General features: G+C 55.1%; 1 protein-coding gene across 9 annotated transcripts in view; it reads left to right on the top strand.

Moving 5' to 3' along the window:
- The window catches only part of GSE1 (Gse1 coiled-coil protein), a 359,568-nt gene that overhangs the window by 315,152 nt on the left and 30,036 nt on the right, over positions 1-14,380 (top strand). For all 9 annotated transcript variants that reach the window (XM_038368956.2, XM_038368953.2, XM_038368955.2 and 6 more), the window contains one exon: positions 7,764-7,963. In XM_038368956.2, the coding sequence (XP_038224884.1) occupies positions 7,764-7,963 (200 nt within the window). The remainder of the gene's footprint in view (positions 1-7,763; positions 7,964-14,380) is intronic.

The raw sequence follows: 14,380 nt of genomic DNA, 5'->3' as shown, positions 1-14,380 counted from the left end.
AGTTTCCCTGGATGCCACCCCCTGCAGTCCCAGTACAAAGAGCTCTGTATGCCAGGTCTAGCAATCCCCCCTCCCCACAACTCAGCTGGAAAAGCTGCCGGAGCCTTTTGAGTAGGATTTTGTCTCTCCTAGTCAATGGATCGGCTCAAGCTGAAACACGACTTTAAGGGGAAAACAAGAGATAACCAGGGGCGCCGTGCCCGGTGGGGATTAAAGCGACATGGTTTCTCTTGCAATTTCTTTCTCTCTCATCTCAAAGGAAGAGGCCAGGCAGGCTCAGAAGCTGTGGGAAAGGCTTGTGTGTGTGAGCCAACCACATCCAGAAACAGGGAGCTGCTTAACATAGTTATTGATATCAAATGGATGTTAATTGAGTTCCAGGAACTTGGAGATTCAGCGCAGAGTTCAAAGTCATTTTTTTCCCCCCTCGCTGGCGTTGCGTGAATCTGTTAAAGGGATATTAACCTCCAGGAAGGAGGGCTCTGTCGTGTGAACTGGAGAGCCATGTCAGAGTAGCCACAGCCCTTAGCTCTCGGTGTTTGTCCATGCCAGAGAGCTGCACTGACCTACTGGGTCGGAAGTTGGCCTGTGACTCAGGAGCCCTGGGTTCCGGTGACCTGCGGGTCACCTGGGCACGCCACCCCCCTCTCTTTGCCCTCCCGCTCTTGGCTTAGATTGTAGGGTGGATGGGCAGTGACTGTGTTTGGGCAGCACCTGGCGCAGCAGGGGCCGGATCTCAGCTGGAACCTCTGGGTGTTACGGTAACACGGATGATCATCATAATATCTGAGCCGCAGACCCAGGGCCTGGGCTATGCAGAGCCACCCTCACAACGCTGTTGTTCTCCAGGATAGAGACGACCACCATCCTCGCTGTGTTGCCGGCTCAGCCAGATTGTTCTGTTCTACGAGAGTAAAGCTGTCCAGGGATGCGTGCTCGGGGAGGCTGGGTACAGAGCGGAGTTCCTGGATGCTCACCAGAATGGAACTGGCTGGAGACAGGGCCTGGTTCTGACGTCAGTCTCCCTGCTGTGAACCCAGAGAGGCTGCGCTGGCCACTGGGGGCTTGCGCTGCTTTACAGGGCATCGCTGTGGCCAGAATCTGGCCCAGTGTGCTCATCGGGCTGGTCTGGTTTCCAGCCTCTCCCAGCCCCAGTGAAATGCTGCTGGGTTCTTGCAGGGGCCTGCTTGCCCATTGCTGTTTCTGCCGCATTTTAGGGCCTGACCCTGCCAGGTGCTGAGCACCTGCGCCTCCCTGGAACCCACGGCCACTTGCTGAAGGAGCATGGTGGGTGCTGCAAATTGGCAGGAGCAGACCACGTTGATCGAATCCTGGGGGAAGGATTTCGAGAGAAGGGCTATTTTTTAATGGGGAGGCCTCATTGTGCATACCTCAAGAGCCGTGTGTCTGAGTTGGAAGGAACGGCCCATGGAGTAACTCCGGCTGGTTAGGTGGGGGTATAGTAGTGTCATCCCAGTGTGCCCCATAAGGCTTTGCCTGCACAGCCCCCTTGTGCTCCCTGGGCTCTAACTCGCTACGGCTTCACACAGGGCAGGGTGAGCCGACCCCCATGTCGGGCCAGCCATCCCTCGTCTTTGGACTGCAGGTTCCCAAGGACCCCTGTAGCATCTCGGTCCTTGCGAGGATCGTGGAGCACAAGGATGCAGCCAATGCGGCACACAGCAGGGCCTGGGCAAACAGCAGCAAGGGGTGGAAAGGCCCAGCCTGAGCAAAGTACGGAGAACTTTGCCTTTCCAGGAGAGCTGGGTCGGCCCTGCTGGGTTCTGAGTCTGTCAGATGTCAGACCTTCTGCATTAGGAGCTGACCCGGTGGGTCATCCCCCCCGAAGCCATCCCTTGACTGCAGAGTTAGCCCAGGCTCTTCCCAGGGTGTTACCGCAGCCCAACCCCCTCCACACACACAACCCTCTCGGCCGGGATTGCGGGTTTGGCTAGCTGGGGGTATAGGCTAGAGACCGGTTGCTGCTTTCACTCAGGCTGGTAACCTGCCCACTGCAGAGAGGACACTGGCTAATTCGCTCTTGAATGCCGATAGCCCTCCAGTGCCTTCCCCCATGTGCCCAGACAGAGAGATGCGTTCTCCCCCAGCTCATTGGCAAAGGATCATTAAGCGGCTCAGCTGGCTGCTGTGCTGGGAACCGAGCGATGCGCTCCCAGAAGCCCTAGCAACATGCTGTAACTCAGGGGCTGCTTGCACCCAGTTGAGGCTACCCACGCGCTCAGATCTGGGTGCTGATCAGACCTCGAGTGGGTATATTCCACACATAGTTCAACTGAAGCGTGGGAAAGTTAAGGACTTGCCCAAGGTGGCGCCCGGGATTGGTGACCAAGCTGGGCATGAACCTAGGCATCCTGATTCCCAGTCCCTTGCTCTATCCACTGGACAGGAGTAAGAAGCTGGAAAAAGAGCGTGTCTTCAGTGCTCCACGTTACTTACCGGCAGATGGTGACTAGTTTTGCCTTTAATGGGAATGCTCCCAGCTGTGGATGGCTTTGCTAGAGGGGAGGGGAGAGACACTGGATGGCCTGTGAGTTTGCGTTGCGGGATGAGTCATTCATAACTCAGACCTTTGCAGTGTCCGGGATGCAGGGTCCCCGACGCCTTTCTTGGCCGGACAGAAATCTGCATCTTTTCTTGCCTAATCAAGGAGCAAATTTATTCCGAAAGGGAGGCACAGCAGAGAGGAAGGAAAGAGGCACAAAGAAATCCCCAAAGCTCCTCAGCCGATTGTGGGCTTCACTGGTTCAGATCTCTGTTTTTTCCTTCTTCTGCAGGGTCTCAGCTGTTAATTACATTTGCCTGTCAGCCTCGCCTGCTAATCTGCTATCACTGAGCGGAAAGCAGGAGGTCAGACAACAAAGGTGACACTGTCACACTGTGCCTCTTGTCATCTCCAATCCAGATTAGTTTCATTGACTAACTCCTGGCTGAATAGCACCAGTTAATTATAACGATCACAAAGCCTCCCGTTTAAAGCCACACAGCGAGAATTAAGGTTCTGAAGTAAGACTTTAGCTTCATTAATTGCCCAGCTCATTGTGGTGGTATCGATTGTTAACGCTATCGCGTGGTGAGTAATGGCTTCCCAGCTCAGAGGGGATTAGGTGCTAATTGTTGTTGGCCTTGCGCTGACAAGATAGACCTCAGAGGGTGTCAAATCTGTATCAGCCGCCTCCTTTGTCATGGGCAGCCTTTCTCTCCCTGACTCTCCCCAAAGCGACTCAGGAATAATTAATAGGGCTCGGCTCGGCAGCTAATAACGCCTCTCTGCACACCGCCATTGGGTAGGATTCCTCCACCACTCGCCCTTCATTTTCCCCATCCCCAAGCCTGACGGGATAGCCATGCCGAGCCCATGTGGAACAGCTCTGGTGAACTGGTGCTTCTCCACTTCCCATGCTCCTCCCCTTCTGCTCGGCACCAAGGTCCGTGCTGTCTTCCAGGGCTCTGAGAGAGTTGCTGGGCTCTGCATTGCCACTGTAACCGGAGCATGGGGAGTAATAGCATTAAAGAGCCCACAGGTGAATTGGGGAACATCTTAACTTAGGGCTTTATCCTGTCACCATGACATCTGGGCACCTTCCACATAAAATCAGTAGTGCTAGCGACGTCACGGAGTCTGCCGGGCCCAGAGCCTCGAAGGTCCTTACATGACAAACTCCCACGGAATTCATGACATGGTATTTCCTTTGTCCTGCCAAGCGGGCGCACGGTCTGCAGGCTCCAGTTCTGAGTTAGAAGCCCTGGGATTCAATCCAGCTCTGTGCCAGCCTCATAGCTGAGGGGCGCCTTGTTCAGCTGGGACACCATTAGCGACGGGTTGTGGGAGTCAGACCAAATTGAAGAGTCTTTCACCTCTGTGTCACCGGTTTGTGTCCAGCCCAGGCTGGTCGGCTCACCTGATGGCTGAGAGCAGCCGCAGTCCCCTTCCACCCAGGGAAGCAGCCGCCTCGCTAAGCCCATGCTCAGAATTGGTGCTAATTAGCAAACTGAGGCGTAAATTGATGCAGCGCCATTGACTTCGCTGGCCTTTTGCCCATTTCCACCAGCAGAGAATTTGGCCCCTTGTTGACGGCTGAGCAGAGGAGCCAAGGATTGACAGGCACCGGAAGTGGTCCCCGCAGGTCAATGCTGAAGCGCATTGGCATAGCGACAAGGGGTCACTGCAGCCCACAGTGTTCCTGCTTCTCTCTCCCTGGCCAAACAGTGGGCATCTTTCAGGAGCACCAAATTCACACATCCCAGAGCTTGGCCTGTCCTTGCTCATTTTTACATACTAGCAATTTGCAGTGAAGCACATGATGAGCTCTGCGTGTCCTAGTTAGTCATCCCATTTGTATTTCTGTCCCAGCCTTTCTCGTCTATATGCATTGCTCTTGGTACTTTAATTCCATTTCGGAGGTTTTATTTTTCCCTTGCAAATATCACTGGCATCCCCAGGGTGGGTATAATTTAAAATACAGATGTATTATGCAAATAATGCCAGAGCCTTGCCCAAGGGTTACAAAGAGTGACTCAATTTATCCCAATGCCTGCATCTGCGATCGCCGGCACTCACTCAAGAGTAACTTTTGCAGCCTCAACTGCAAGTGTTGGCTAATTTTTCTTGAAAGAAAGCAGTCACCCTCTCGGGTCACCGTGCCCCCGTTTACGTGCAGCGACAGGCGTCCTCAGCAGCGGGTGCTGGTGGCACGCAAGTGGCACCCTTTTGCACATGCTTGGCATCCCTGATCCCCCTTTCCCGTCTCCAGTGCCAGCGATGAGTGTCCATACCGCTCAGAATCAGCCAAGCTGAGGGCTGGAAAAATTCTCAGGTTGGCTCAGAGCTGGAATATCAGGACTTTGCATTAAGCATCTGTAGGTGCCCAGCTTTGCCTGCTTGGAGGGTGGCGTACTGTAGACGGGGTACCCCTGGAAAGGACACATGTCCTCATACTGCATGTTGTCAGCCACAGGGAGTTACTGAGTTAAATAACATAAGAGGGTTTTAAAAGGGACTGGAATATTTTCTGAGCAGCTTTAAAGCTTGTAGTTCTGCATGTTAGTCTAATCTCCATGCTTCAGGGTGTGGGGTGATCATTGCGGAGGTCAGGAAGGAATGTATTTCCTCTTTTACCTAGTATGGCATTGCTAGCTGGGTTTGTTGTGAGGGGGGGATGGGTTGTCCTCCTCTAATGTTGTAGTCATAGTCCCCTGTTAGAAGGTCAACAGGGGAACCGAAGGGCTGACTTGGAGAGCCAAATCTTAAATGACTACCCAACCATATGTGTAAGTTTCTGCAGCCTGCTGCTAAACTTTTCATTCCGCTGGGGAGGGCATGGAAGACGGCTCAATTATCCTTGCTTTGAACCAAGGGATTTGAACCAAGGATCTTCATAGCCGAAAGCAGCCTCTTTGATGCCTCAGCTACAAGGGTAACTTGAGGGGCTGCTCATGACAGTAGCACTTGTGTCCTCTGCCGCCAGCCGGGATCTCATCGCACTGCGTGGGCACCAGAGGACACAGTGGGGCCACGGGGAGAACTGTGAGGCACATTTTAGCTTCCCCATTGGCCACGCGAGAGAGCTGCCTTGAGGTGCTTGGGGATAGGGTGTTTGCAGGGGCTCTGGAGAGTAAGACCATGGTCTCGAGCAAAGACAGTTAGGGGAGGCACACCACCACCCTCTGCTGTCACCACCCCAGCCAGCTGTTCCTTATCGGGGGCTGGCGCCGCTGGCTGCTCGATGGGGAGATCTGTGCTATGAGGCTACATAGACCCAGCCGCATCATGGAGCAGCCCTGGTGACCCCGTCTTAAGGCTCAGCGGAGCTGTCTGTTTGAGAGCTGATCTTCCCAAGCACTCTCAAGCCCCAAGGGTTGGGCAGAGGGCCTTGGAAATCCCTCCACCACATCGGGGCTCAGGGGGGTGAAAAACCAGGGTCCTTTGGAGGCAGTATGTCAGGAACTCCAACCCTCCCATCCCCCCCAGCAAGGACCTGCTGACCAAATGTGCCAGCCCCAGGGGACAGGACAAGGGGCAGAATCCTCATGCACTGGCCCCTGCCCTCTGCCAGTGTCTGGCACCACTGAAAGCTGGGCAGCTGCCCCATTTGCACAAAGATGCCCTTGGCGAGTGACTTCAGCCCCGCTGGTCCTTGAGGGTGGAAGTCCTCTCCTGGCTGTGGTGCTGCCCGGGCCAGGAGTTGGGGGTGCTGTCGAGCTATTCCGAGGGGACTGACAAGAGAAGATCCATTCTGGGCCATTTAAACAGCGTGTGGCAAAGCCTTTTAACTCTAAGAGGATGCTCCCTAATGAGAACTGAATGGCTGCCCAGCACACGCACTCACAGACCGTGCCGCATGCTGAATAAAGGGGTATTGAATTATAAATAAACAACTAATGGCTTTTGATGCCTCTGACCTCTTTCGGTGGCAGCACATCTCCTGCGTGGTTGTCCTCCTCTGCCCGGAGCCTCTCTCACCATGGGCAGGGAGCCAGCTTTGGTGGGCTGGGCAGGAGTAACGGCCTCTTATTAATAGCACCGCACACCGAGACTCATTGCCGTGATGTATTTTACACCCTGGCTGTGGTGGAGTGCCTCCGCCACTGAAATGCGGCCACCTCTGGGGTGAACAGAGCCATTCAGGCAGCCCAGAGCAAAGGGTCATTAGCCTAAGCAAGGCAAAGTAGAGTCTGTTTGAAAACAAACATGGCTTCTGCATTCTCTGGCTGCTGGGTCTTCTGGTGTGGGGTCGGGGAAGAGAGGTGTTAATAGGTCCTCAGACATGCAAAGTAAATGCGCCACATGGATCCTTCTTTAGCCCCCTGTGAAATTTACCCACCTTGCTGCTACCACTCCTCCCCACAGGTGGTCTTGTTCTACAAATGTTTGTACCGCTTCCAGAGTGACATGGCATGTATGTGTATGCGTAATTATGCCGGAGAATTGCCCTGGGGTAGACAAGTCCTGAGGTTGCCTTCATCCATCTCCCACTGTCCCTCACCTCCTGGATCTTCATCCATCTCCCCCTGTCCCTCAGGTCGGGGATGGCAAAGATCCGCTCAGCCCGGCATGGGTGTTCATTGCCTTGTTGGGGCGCAGCTGCCACCCGTTGGGAGTCTAAACCACACAGTGGCATTGCGATGCGAGAGTGTCCTGCGCTTGTCGCTGTGGTCCCTGGGTTCTACCTGCTCTGGTACTCACCCAGCGTTTCATTCGGAGGCCTGCTTGATAAGGGAGCGGTCCCCTCCTGGCCCTTCTCCCTGTCCAGCCCTAGAGCTGGCTTTGCATTTTCTATTCTATGGGCCACCAGGCAGGACTCCAGTGGTGGCCGTGACACTGGACTAGTTGGGGCATTGAGGATAGATGCTGGCCCTCCATGGGACTCTGAGGACCTTTCGTAGTGGCCCCGATGCTCTAGGCCCAATCCCTCAATGCCATGGCAGTCAATGGCCATTGTGGGTGCAAAGTAACTCACAGGAATCCCTCAGCACCGCATAGGATGGGCCCTCGGTGATGTTTTCTTGGATGCTCCTGTTCAGAGAGGTCAGCGGCTCTGAAGGGTGGTTTCACGGGACATGATCTGCTAGCCCAGTTTGTAGTCTCTGACGCGGCTAATGGTGCCCAAGCCCAACGCCTCCAAATTCACAGCCTGGAGTTCTGGGGACAGGGCTGTTGTCAATGCGGTTTAATGTGTGATGTGCTGCTATTAAGGGTTTGCAAAAGGTTTCCCTTCTGAGCCCCTCTCTCGGTTTCTTTAAAGGGTCTTCAATAAGCAGCGAGTCTTCCCCCGTCTCCTCGCCAGCCACCAACCACAGCTCCCCGGTCAGCACGCCCAAGCGAGGACCCATGGGCCCCATCATCGTGCCCCCTGGGGGGCACAGCGTGCCTAGCACGCCCCCCGTGGTGACCATCGCCCCGACGAAAACTGTGAACGGGGTCTGGAGAAGCGAAGGCAGACAGGTAACGTGTGTGTGTGTGTACGTGTACGTGCTTGAATCTTATGGGATACAGACACTCTCCTACTTCAGGGCATAAACTGGCCTCTAACTTTTGGGGTCAGGAGGGAATTATTCCTGCAGGCAGGTTATGCAATCAGTGCAGGGATCTTACACCTTCCTCCAACACAACTGGCCTTGTGGGATGCGAGAGTCGATGGGCCAAAGATCTGACCTGGTGCAGCAGTTCCTTATTCAGCACCACAAGAATGTGTTGACTCCCCGCAGGGGTGTGTGATGTGTATGCAAGCTCAGAGGACAAAGCCACATGTGTGCACAATGGTGTTTGCTTTGTGTGTATATCTGATACCGTGCACAGAAGGAGACTGGTGGGAACTTTGCTCTCAAGCCAAATGTTTTTGGTTCCAGTGCCAAGAGTGATAAAAGGTGGTGGGAGCGGGGCAGCCTTTGTCTCTAATCTCCATGCAGCCTGCAGTAAATATACACCCTCAGAGCAGCCCCTAGTCCTGTTGCTCCCAGCGCCCCAACCCGACTTGGTTTGTCCCAGGCTTCCCTTTTGTCTCTCCCCGCCCCCCAACCCGGTGCCCATGCTGATGCTGCAATCTGAGTAGGAAGCGCTTGCTAATTAAGAATCGTTGTTAGCAGTTCTCCTTGCCTGTATTTTACGGCGGGTTCCCGGAGGGATTACACCACTTGGAAAGACTAATTAAAGCACAAAGAGGAGAGGGGAAGGAAAGCAAAACTCTTGGTGCTTCAAGGGACGCAGGCGCTAATCCCAGCTGAGATCCCACAAAGCAGAACCCTCTGCCAATGCTTTGGGAGGGGCAGGGCGCTCTCAGCACCACTCCCTCAGCCTTCCCTCTCCTGGCTGCAGGCTTGATTTCCCTCCCCCCCACCCCCCAGTTGGCTGCCTCATAAGAAGTGACCTTTTTAAAATCTAGGTTAACCAGGTCTGGTTTATTGTCTCGCATAGCCACGTCCCAACCTGGCACCTGGTGATGGGGCGGTAATTGCCGCATGCACAATAGACTTTAATGCGCTAAGATGGTAAAGGAGAGAAGAGACCGTTCCTTCTCCTTCTGACCCACCCCTGCCCTTTGCACAACTCGCTGGAGGGGACGACTGTGTGCAAATCCCATAGGGCCGCAGCCCTGCAAGCCAGTCTGCGCAGGGCAGGGTCCAGTGGGACTTTGTGCTGCTGCAGAGGTCCACACGGATCAGTGTGAAGCTTGGGCCCTTACTGGCTGCATGCCTCAGTTTCCATAGCTGTAACACGGTGGTAATTGGGGCCCCCAGGGGACTGGCAGAGGGGCAGTAGTTAATGGCTGCAAAGCTTGAGTGGGAAGGTGCTGTGTCACCCTCACAGCCCCCCCAGAGAGGCAGGGCAGCGCAGGGCAAGTCCCATCCCCATTGTCCATGCGGAGGGCCAGAGAGGCTGAGTGACTGGCCCCAGGTCGCACAGGCAATCTGTGATGGAGCAGGGACTTGGACCCAGGTCTCCCCAAGTCCCAGACTGGCACCCTACCTATTGGGCCACCCTTCCTCTCTGCTGGGAGAGAGGAGTGATACCGATACGTAGCACGTCTCGTCTGTAGCTCTCAATGCATTTTACAAGGGAAGGCAGGTATCCTCAAGCCCATTTCGCAGACGGGGAAACTGAGACTCAGAGAAGTGATTTTTCTCCAGTCCTTCCAGGGTCATGCAGTGAGTCAGGAATCGATGTCACCCCTCCCCCTCCCTGCATCTGCCATGATCCCTCCTGTGGCCCCTGCTGCAGTGGCAACTGACCCAAAGGGAGATGGTTTCAGACTGAGCCGTAGGGGACACGTATTCTTTACAGGGCAAGGGGGTTCTGGGGGAGCAGATGAAGGTCCTGCTGCAGATAGCCAGTACCCAGCCCTCATGCTGAGATCACCTTGGACTCTGCCCCCAAGAATACTGCCTCGCCTTGGCACTGTGTCCCTTCACCTCCCTAGCTCCTTGGGTCTCGTATCGCTGCTCCAATCCCAAATCCTGAGTCTCTCCTCTCCGCAAGGCCCTCTGGCTTTGGGGGGGATATTCCTGTCTACACCCACATCCCACCGGGATCAGTGACCCACACCCTATGCCGAGAGCCGTGGGGTTTGGGCGTGGCTCTCCCCTTTCCCCCGTTCCCCGTTGCTTCCCAGTGAGCTGCCAGGTGAGAGCACTGAGGGCTGCCGTCGCTCTCCCCGTTGGGTCCCATTACCAGTGAATCAGTGCGCTGTGTGGATCCGTCTGCCCCTGCTCTCAGCTGGGGGGGAAGTTACAGCATAGCACAGGGACAGCATCGCTCGGGAACCTGCCTTCTCCATTCTAGAGGCTCAGAGAGGGTAGGGGCCTCCCGAGGGGGAGAGGACACAGTCTCTAGAGGGGGAGCCAGCATCTCCATGCCCCTGGGTGGTGGTGCAGGCTGGAGGGGGGCAGGGTAAGGGCCCTTCCCCCATTCTCTGCACATCACCCCAAACAGAATGGGGGAGAGGCCTGGCCACGCCAGCGGAGACTCGGTCCTTCCCTAGACTCCTCCCTGCATCACCATCGACTCAGAGCTCGTCCAGCCTGCTGGATTCCCCTGTGCCATCCCCAGTGCCCTATTGTCCCTGTCCTCACAGCCGAGTGAGTACTAATGCCTCCCCCCACCACCCCGAGCTCCCTCCATTTCCAAGAGCCCTGACCACTTGCAAAGCAGCCAGTGCCCTGTGAGACGGGGCCGGGACAGATTCGCTCCAGTGATTCATCACACTCAATGAACCACTAATGCTGCCGAGGAGGGCTGGGAGGGAGCTGGGACTGGATTAGCAGATGATATATGGCCCTTCAGTGCCTGCACAAAGATTCAATTGAGGGTTTAATCCTCTCTTTGCGGTGCGGGAGAGACAGAGGGAAATAACTTCATAAAGTTAGAGGGGTGAGTCACTTGGATCAGCAATGCAGAAATCAGAACGGGGAGCTGAAAAGCTGATCCATCAGCAGCCGCTACTCCAGGGTTACCGAGATTTCGCCGGTAATGGGGAGCCTTTGAAAGGCCAGATTAAATGAAGAATAGTCTATTTTAAACCTAATAGGGCATGTCCTGCATTCTCACTGGCGGAGATCACTCGCTAATCGCCAGGGAATGACGGATTTCTTTTCCCCCCTCTCTCCTCCCCTCTCATCGTCACAGCCACCGCTCCGAGACAGCCAATCAAACGCAGGCCACCCGGTGCGCTCGGAGCCCTGGGAAGCTGCCGCAGCCCTGGTGAGGAGGTCCTGCCGGGTGGCAGTGCTGTACCTGGGGGAGTGTCGCCAATCCAGCCACTGGGGAATGAGGAAGGGCTGCCCGGTTTGCCCCAGGGCAGGATGTCTCTGACTCACGTGACCCAGGGACATTCTCATTTGCCTTCGCTTTCCTCTCTCTGCCCCACGCTGGGCTCAGGCCCTGGTAAGGCAAAGTTCCACCACTCCTCGTCCTCTGGGAAAGAGTTTCCCAGCTTCCCCCGCTTGGCTTCTCCTGCCTGAATAGGGCAACCCCATGCACTGCCAGAGTCCTTGCTAAAATGGCCTTGGTAACGGCTACAGCGGGATTACTCCTCTCATCCATCCATCCAACCAGCAGCTGTCAGCCCCTTCCGGACAGGGCATCACCTCCCATCAACCCCAGATCTACCCGGGGCCATGCTCCCTTTCTGCCATAAAGGAAGAGCAGAGATGTTAGAACACCCTGATCCCTGTTTGTGTCTCCTTTGGGGGTCCCGACCCGCAGGTTGAGAACCTTATTGATCAATCATCTATGGATCTATCATTCTATCTTATTCCTAAGGCAGCTGGCAACCCAGATCCTATCCCTGGGATACCCACTGTTTCTCCCTGCTCTCTGCCTGGCTGAGTTCCCGGGCGGTGTTTGTTTCTGAATGGAGTATTGCTAAGGGTAGGCAGGGTGTACAATCTGTGTCCTTCCTCTCGGTCAGTACTTCACGGTTATACAGAAAGGGGAGTGACGGGTTTGTTCTGCCAGGCACAATAGGCTGGGCGGGAGTTTTCCCTTCTCCCTCCCTCCCTGGCCCTGCCCTGCTGTCACCGATCCCCACCTTAGCCCCCTCCTTCAGACCCCCCAACGCGCTGACCAGGTTTTGATCTAAGGAGATGGTGACCTTAGTCCTGTATTAGGAACAAAAATCATCATTGCATTATAAACGGATGAGCCGGGGGCGCCTACTGCCTGGGAGGGGTGTGCCGATGGCGGCCTGTCCGCAGAGCCCGCTTTCCTGGGCCCCTCCGTGCAATGCCTGACTAACCTGTTTGTTTTATGGCTGTTATCAGAGGCCTGCTGGATTTATACTTGCTGTGCTGTTTCAAGCTCCATAGGCGTCTGTATCCTCCCTGGATGATTAATGGTGCCGGAGAACAAAGCTGCCTGTAAATCTAAAGGCAGGTGAAATGTGGGCCTGCTGCTAGCTCTCCTCCCTCCCACTCGCTGGCTTGCCTTATCTCAACCCCGCGCTTGATGGGAAGGGAGCTACACACAGACACACACACCCTGTTGTTGGCCCCTTCCTGCTCATCCAGATCTGGGTCTTTCTCAGAGCGGCCCAGAGTTGCTGAGGTGTCATCGGTAGTGTTGCACTGAGGCCGCCCGTTGGCTCGTGTTCATCTCCCTGATGCCCTTGCCTCCGCCTGCGGAAGGCAAGGGCGGCCGGTCCATATGGCCCGTCCTCTCCAGCCCTGTGGCGTCCGTGTGTTTTGTTCCAGTCGAGTCACCCTGACCCCTCCCGTCCAGTCATATCATTATCCCAGGAACGCGCCTTCTGGAGAAGGTCAGAGGTGGCCTACTGGGCGCGAAAGAGGCCGAACGTGGAAGTCTGGGTGCCTACAAGGCGCAGAGAGTGAACAGATGTTCCTGATCATTAAAAATTCCCGTCAACGGGTCCCATCTCTTTCAATTAATTATGGCCGATGTGTCTTCTGAAGAGATTATGAAGTCTTGAGGAGCCATCAGCTGCTCGCGGAGTGTGTGCTGTGGTGGTGTTTAGTAAATACACTTGACTGATGAAGGCAGTTCCCCCGATGGTGCAGCACAGCCTGGCCCAATGCTGTTTAAATCTTATCTGCTGTGTGTTCGAAGATGTCACTATCTGGGGATATGAAGATGGATGGGCCACCGTAAGAAGGGCAGACTATGCAAAACAATGCTCCCTCTGTCTCCCTGGGAGATAAATTCCAGACAGGAGGAACGGCTGGCTCCTGTATCAAGCTGCCTTCTCCTGCAGGATGATGTGCGTCTGGAGTGGGGGCAGGAGAAGCTTAGAGGGCGTCTTGGCACCTCCTGCATACAGGCAAGGTCTGTGGTCAGCTGGATACATGGACTGCTGCCATGTTTCACAGTGCCAGGCCCATGGGAACGGGTGGGGTGCTGGTACCCACGTAGCGCTCAGCTCCATTCCTGTTGACTTCCAAAGGAGCTGAGAGCAGCCTGCAGGGGCCCTCTTCACCTTGCAGGATCTGTGGCATTGGCTGGAATTGTCCCCGCTCGCACCCTCCACTCCCCCCACAGCCAATCCGTAGCCCTCCCTCTCACAGACCGTTCACTCCGTTCTTCCACGGGGTTTCTTTCTTTTCCCCTCCATGACTGTTGCCATCCCTGTTTTTTCTCATCATGGTTTAGGAAATGAGTAGCCCATGTCCGCCTCCAAGACAGGTTTGCTGGAGCGCTGAAAGCCCCGGACTACTGTCCGTCTGGCTGCCGGTCCCGGCACCGGCTCCCTGCAGTGCACAAAAGATTTGCTGTTGGAGCCCCATGTAAGTGGTGGGGGAGAGCCAGGTTTGGAGAGTGGGAAAAGTGCAGCACAAGAAAGGGCTGACTGAGCAGGACTCCCCGAAACAGCAGGGTTGTATAAATGGAGCTGGACAAGGGAGAGGAACACAGCGATGGCCAAAGGGCAACCAAAGTAGTTAGTCCAGTAGCCAACGTCAGGTGCTGCTGTGACCACATCATAGGGTCCCAAAGAGGGCAGGGCAGCCCCACCTGATGGTGTAAAAAAAAAATAAATTCTAATCCAGTTGAGAATCCCTTTACCCAATAATACATGTGGGTTACAGTCATTGTATTGTCCTTGACTAGCCCATTGGACTATAAACTGAGAGGTTTGTATTAGAAAATTGTCCACAGCTGCAGTAAGGCATTGCAAACAGAATGGTCTCCCTGAACAGCCCACAGCCCCTCCACCTGCAGGTTAAGGAATTGGTGAGAAATTCTTAGAGCAACTGGCAGGAAAGAGGTAGCTGGGGACTCCCAGGTCTTGTCCTGCAGGGGAAGGGGTTCACTGTCTCTTAGAGTCATAGATTGCAAGGCCAGGAGGGACCCTTGTGATCATCTCGTCTGACCTCCTGTACAGCACAGGCAGGAGACCTGCCCCTAAATCATTCC

This window comes from Dermochelys coriacea, chromosome 12, assembly GCF_009764565.3.
Source record: "Dermochelys coriacea isolate rDerCor1 chromosome 12, rDerCor1.pri.v4, whole genome shotgun sequence".
In the NCBI taxonomy this organism is placed as follows: Eukaryota; Metazoa; Chordata; order Testudines; family Dermochelyidae; genus Dermochelys; species Dermochelys coriacea.
This window is presented reverse-complemented; position numbering and strand designations above follow the sequence as displayed.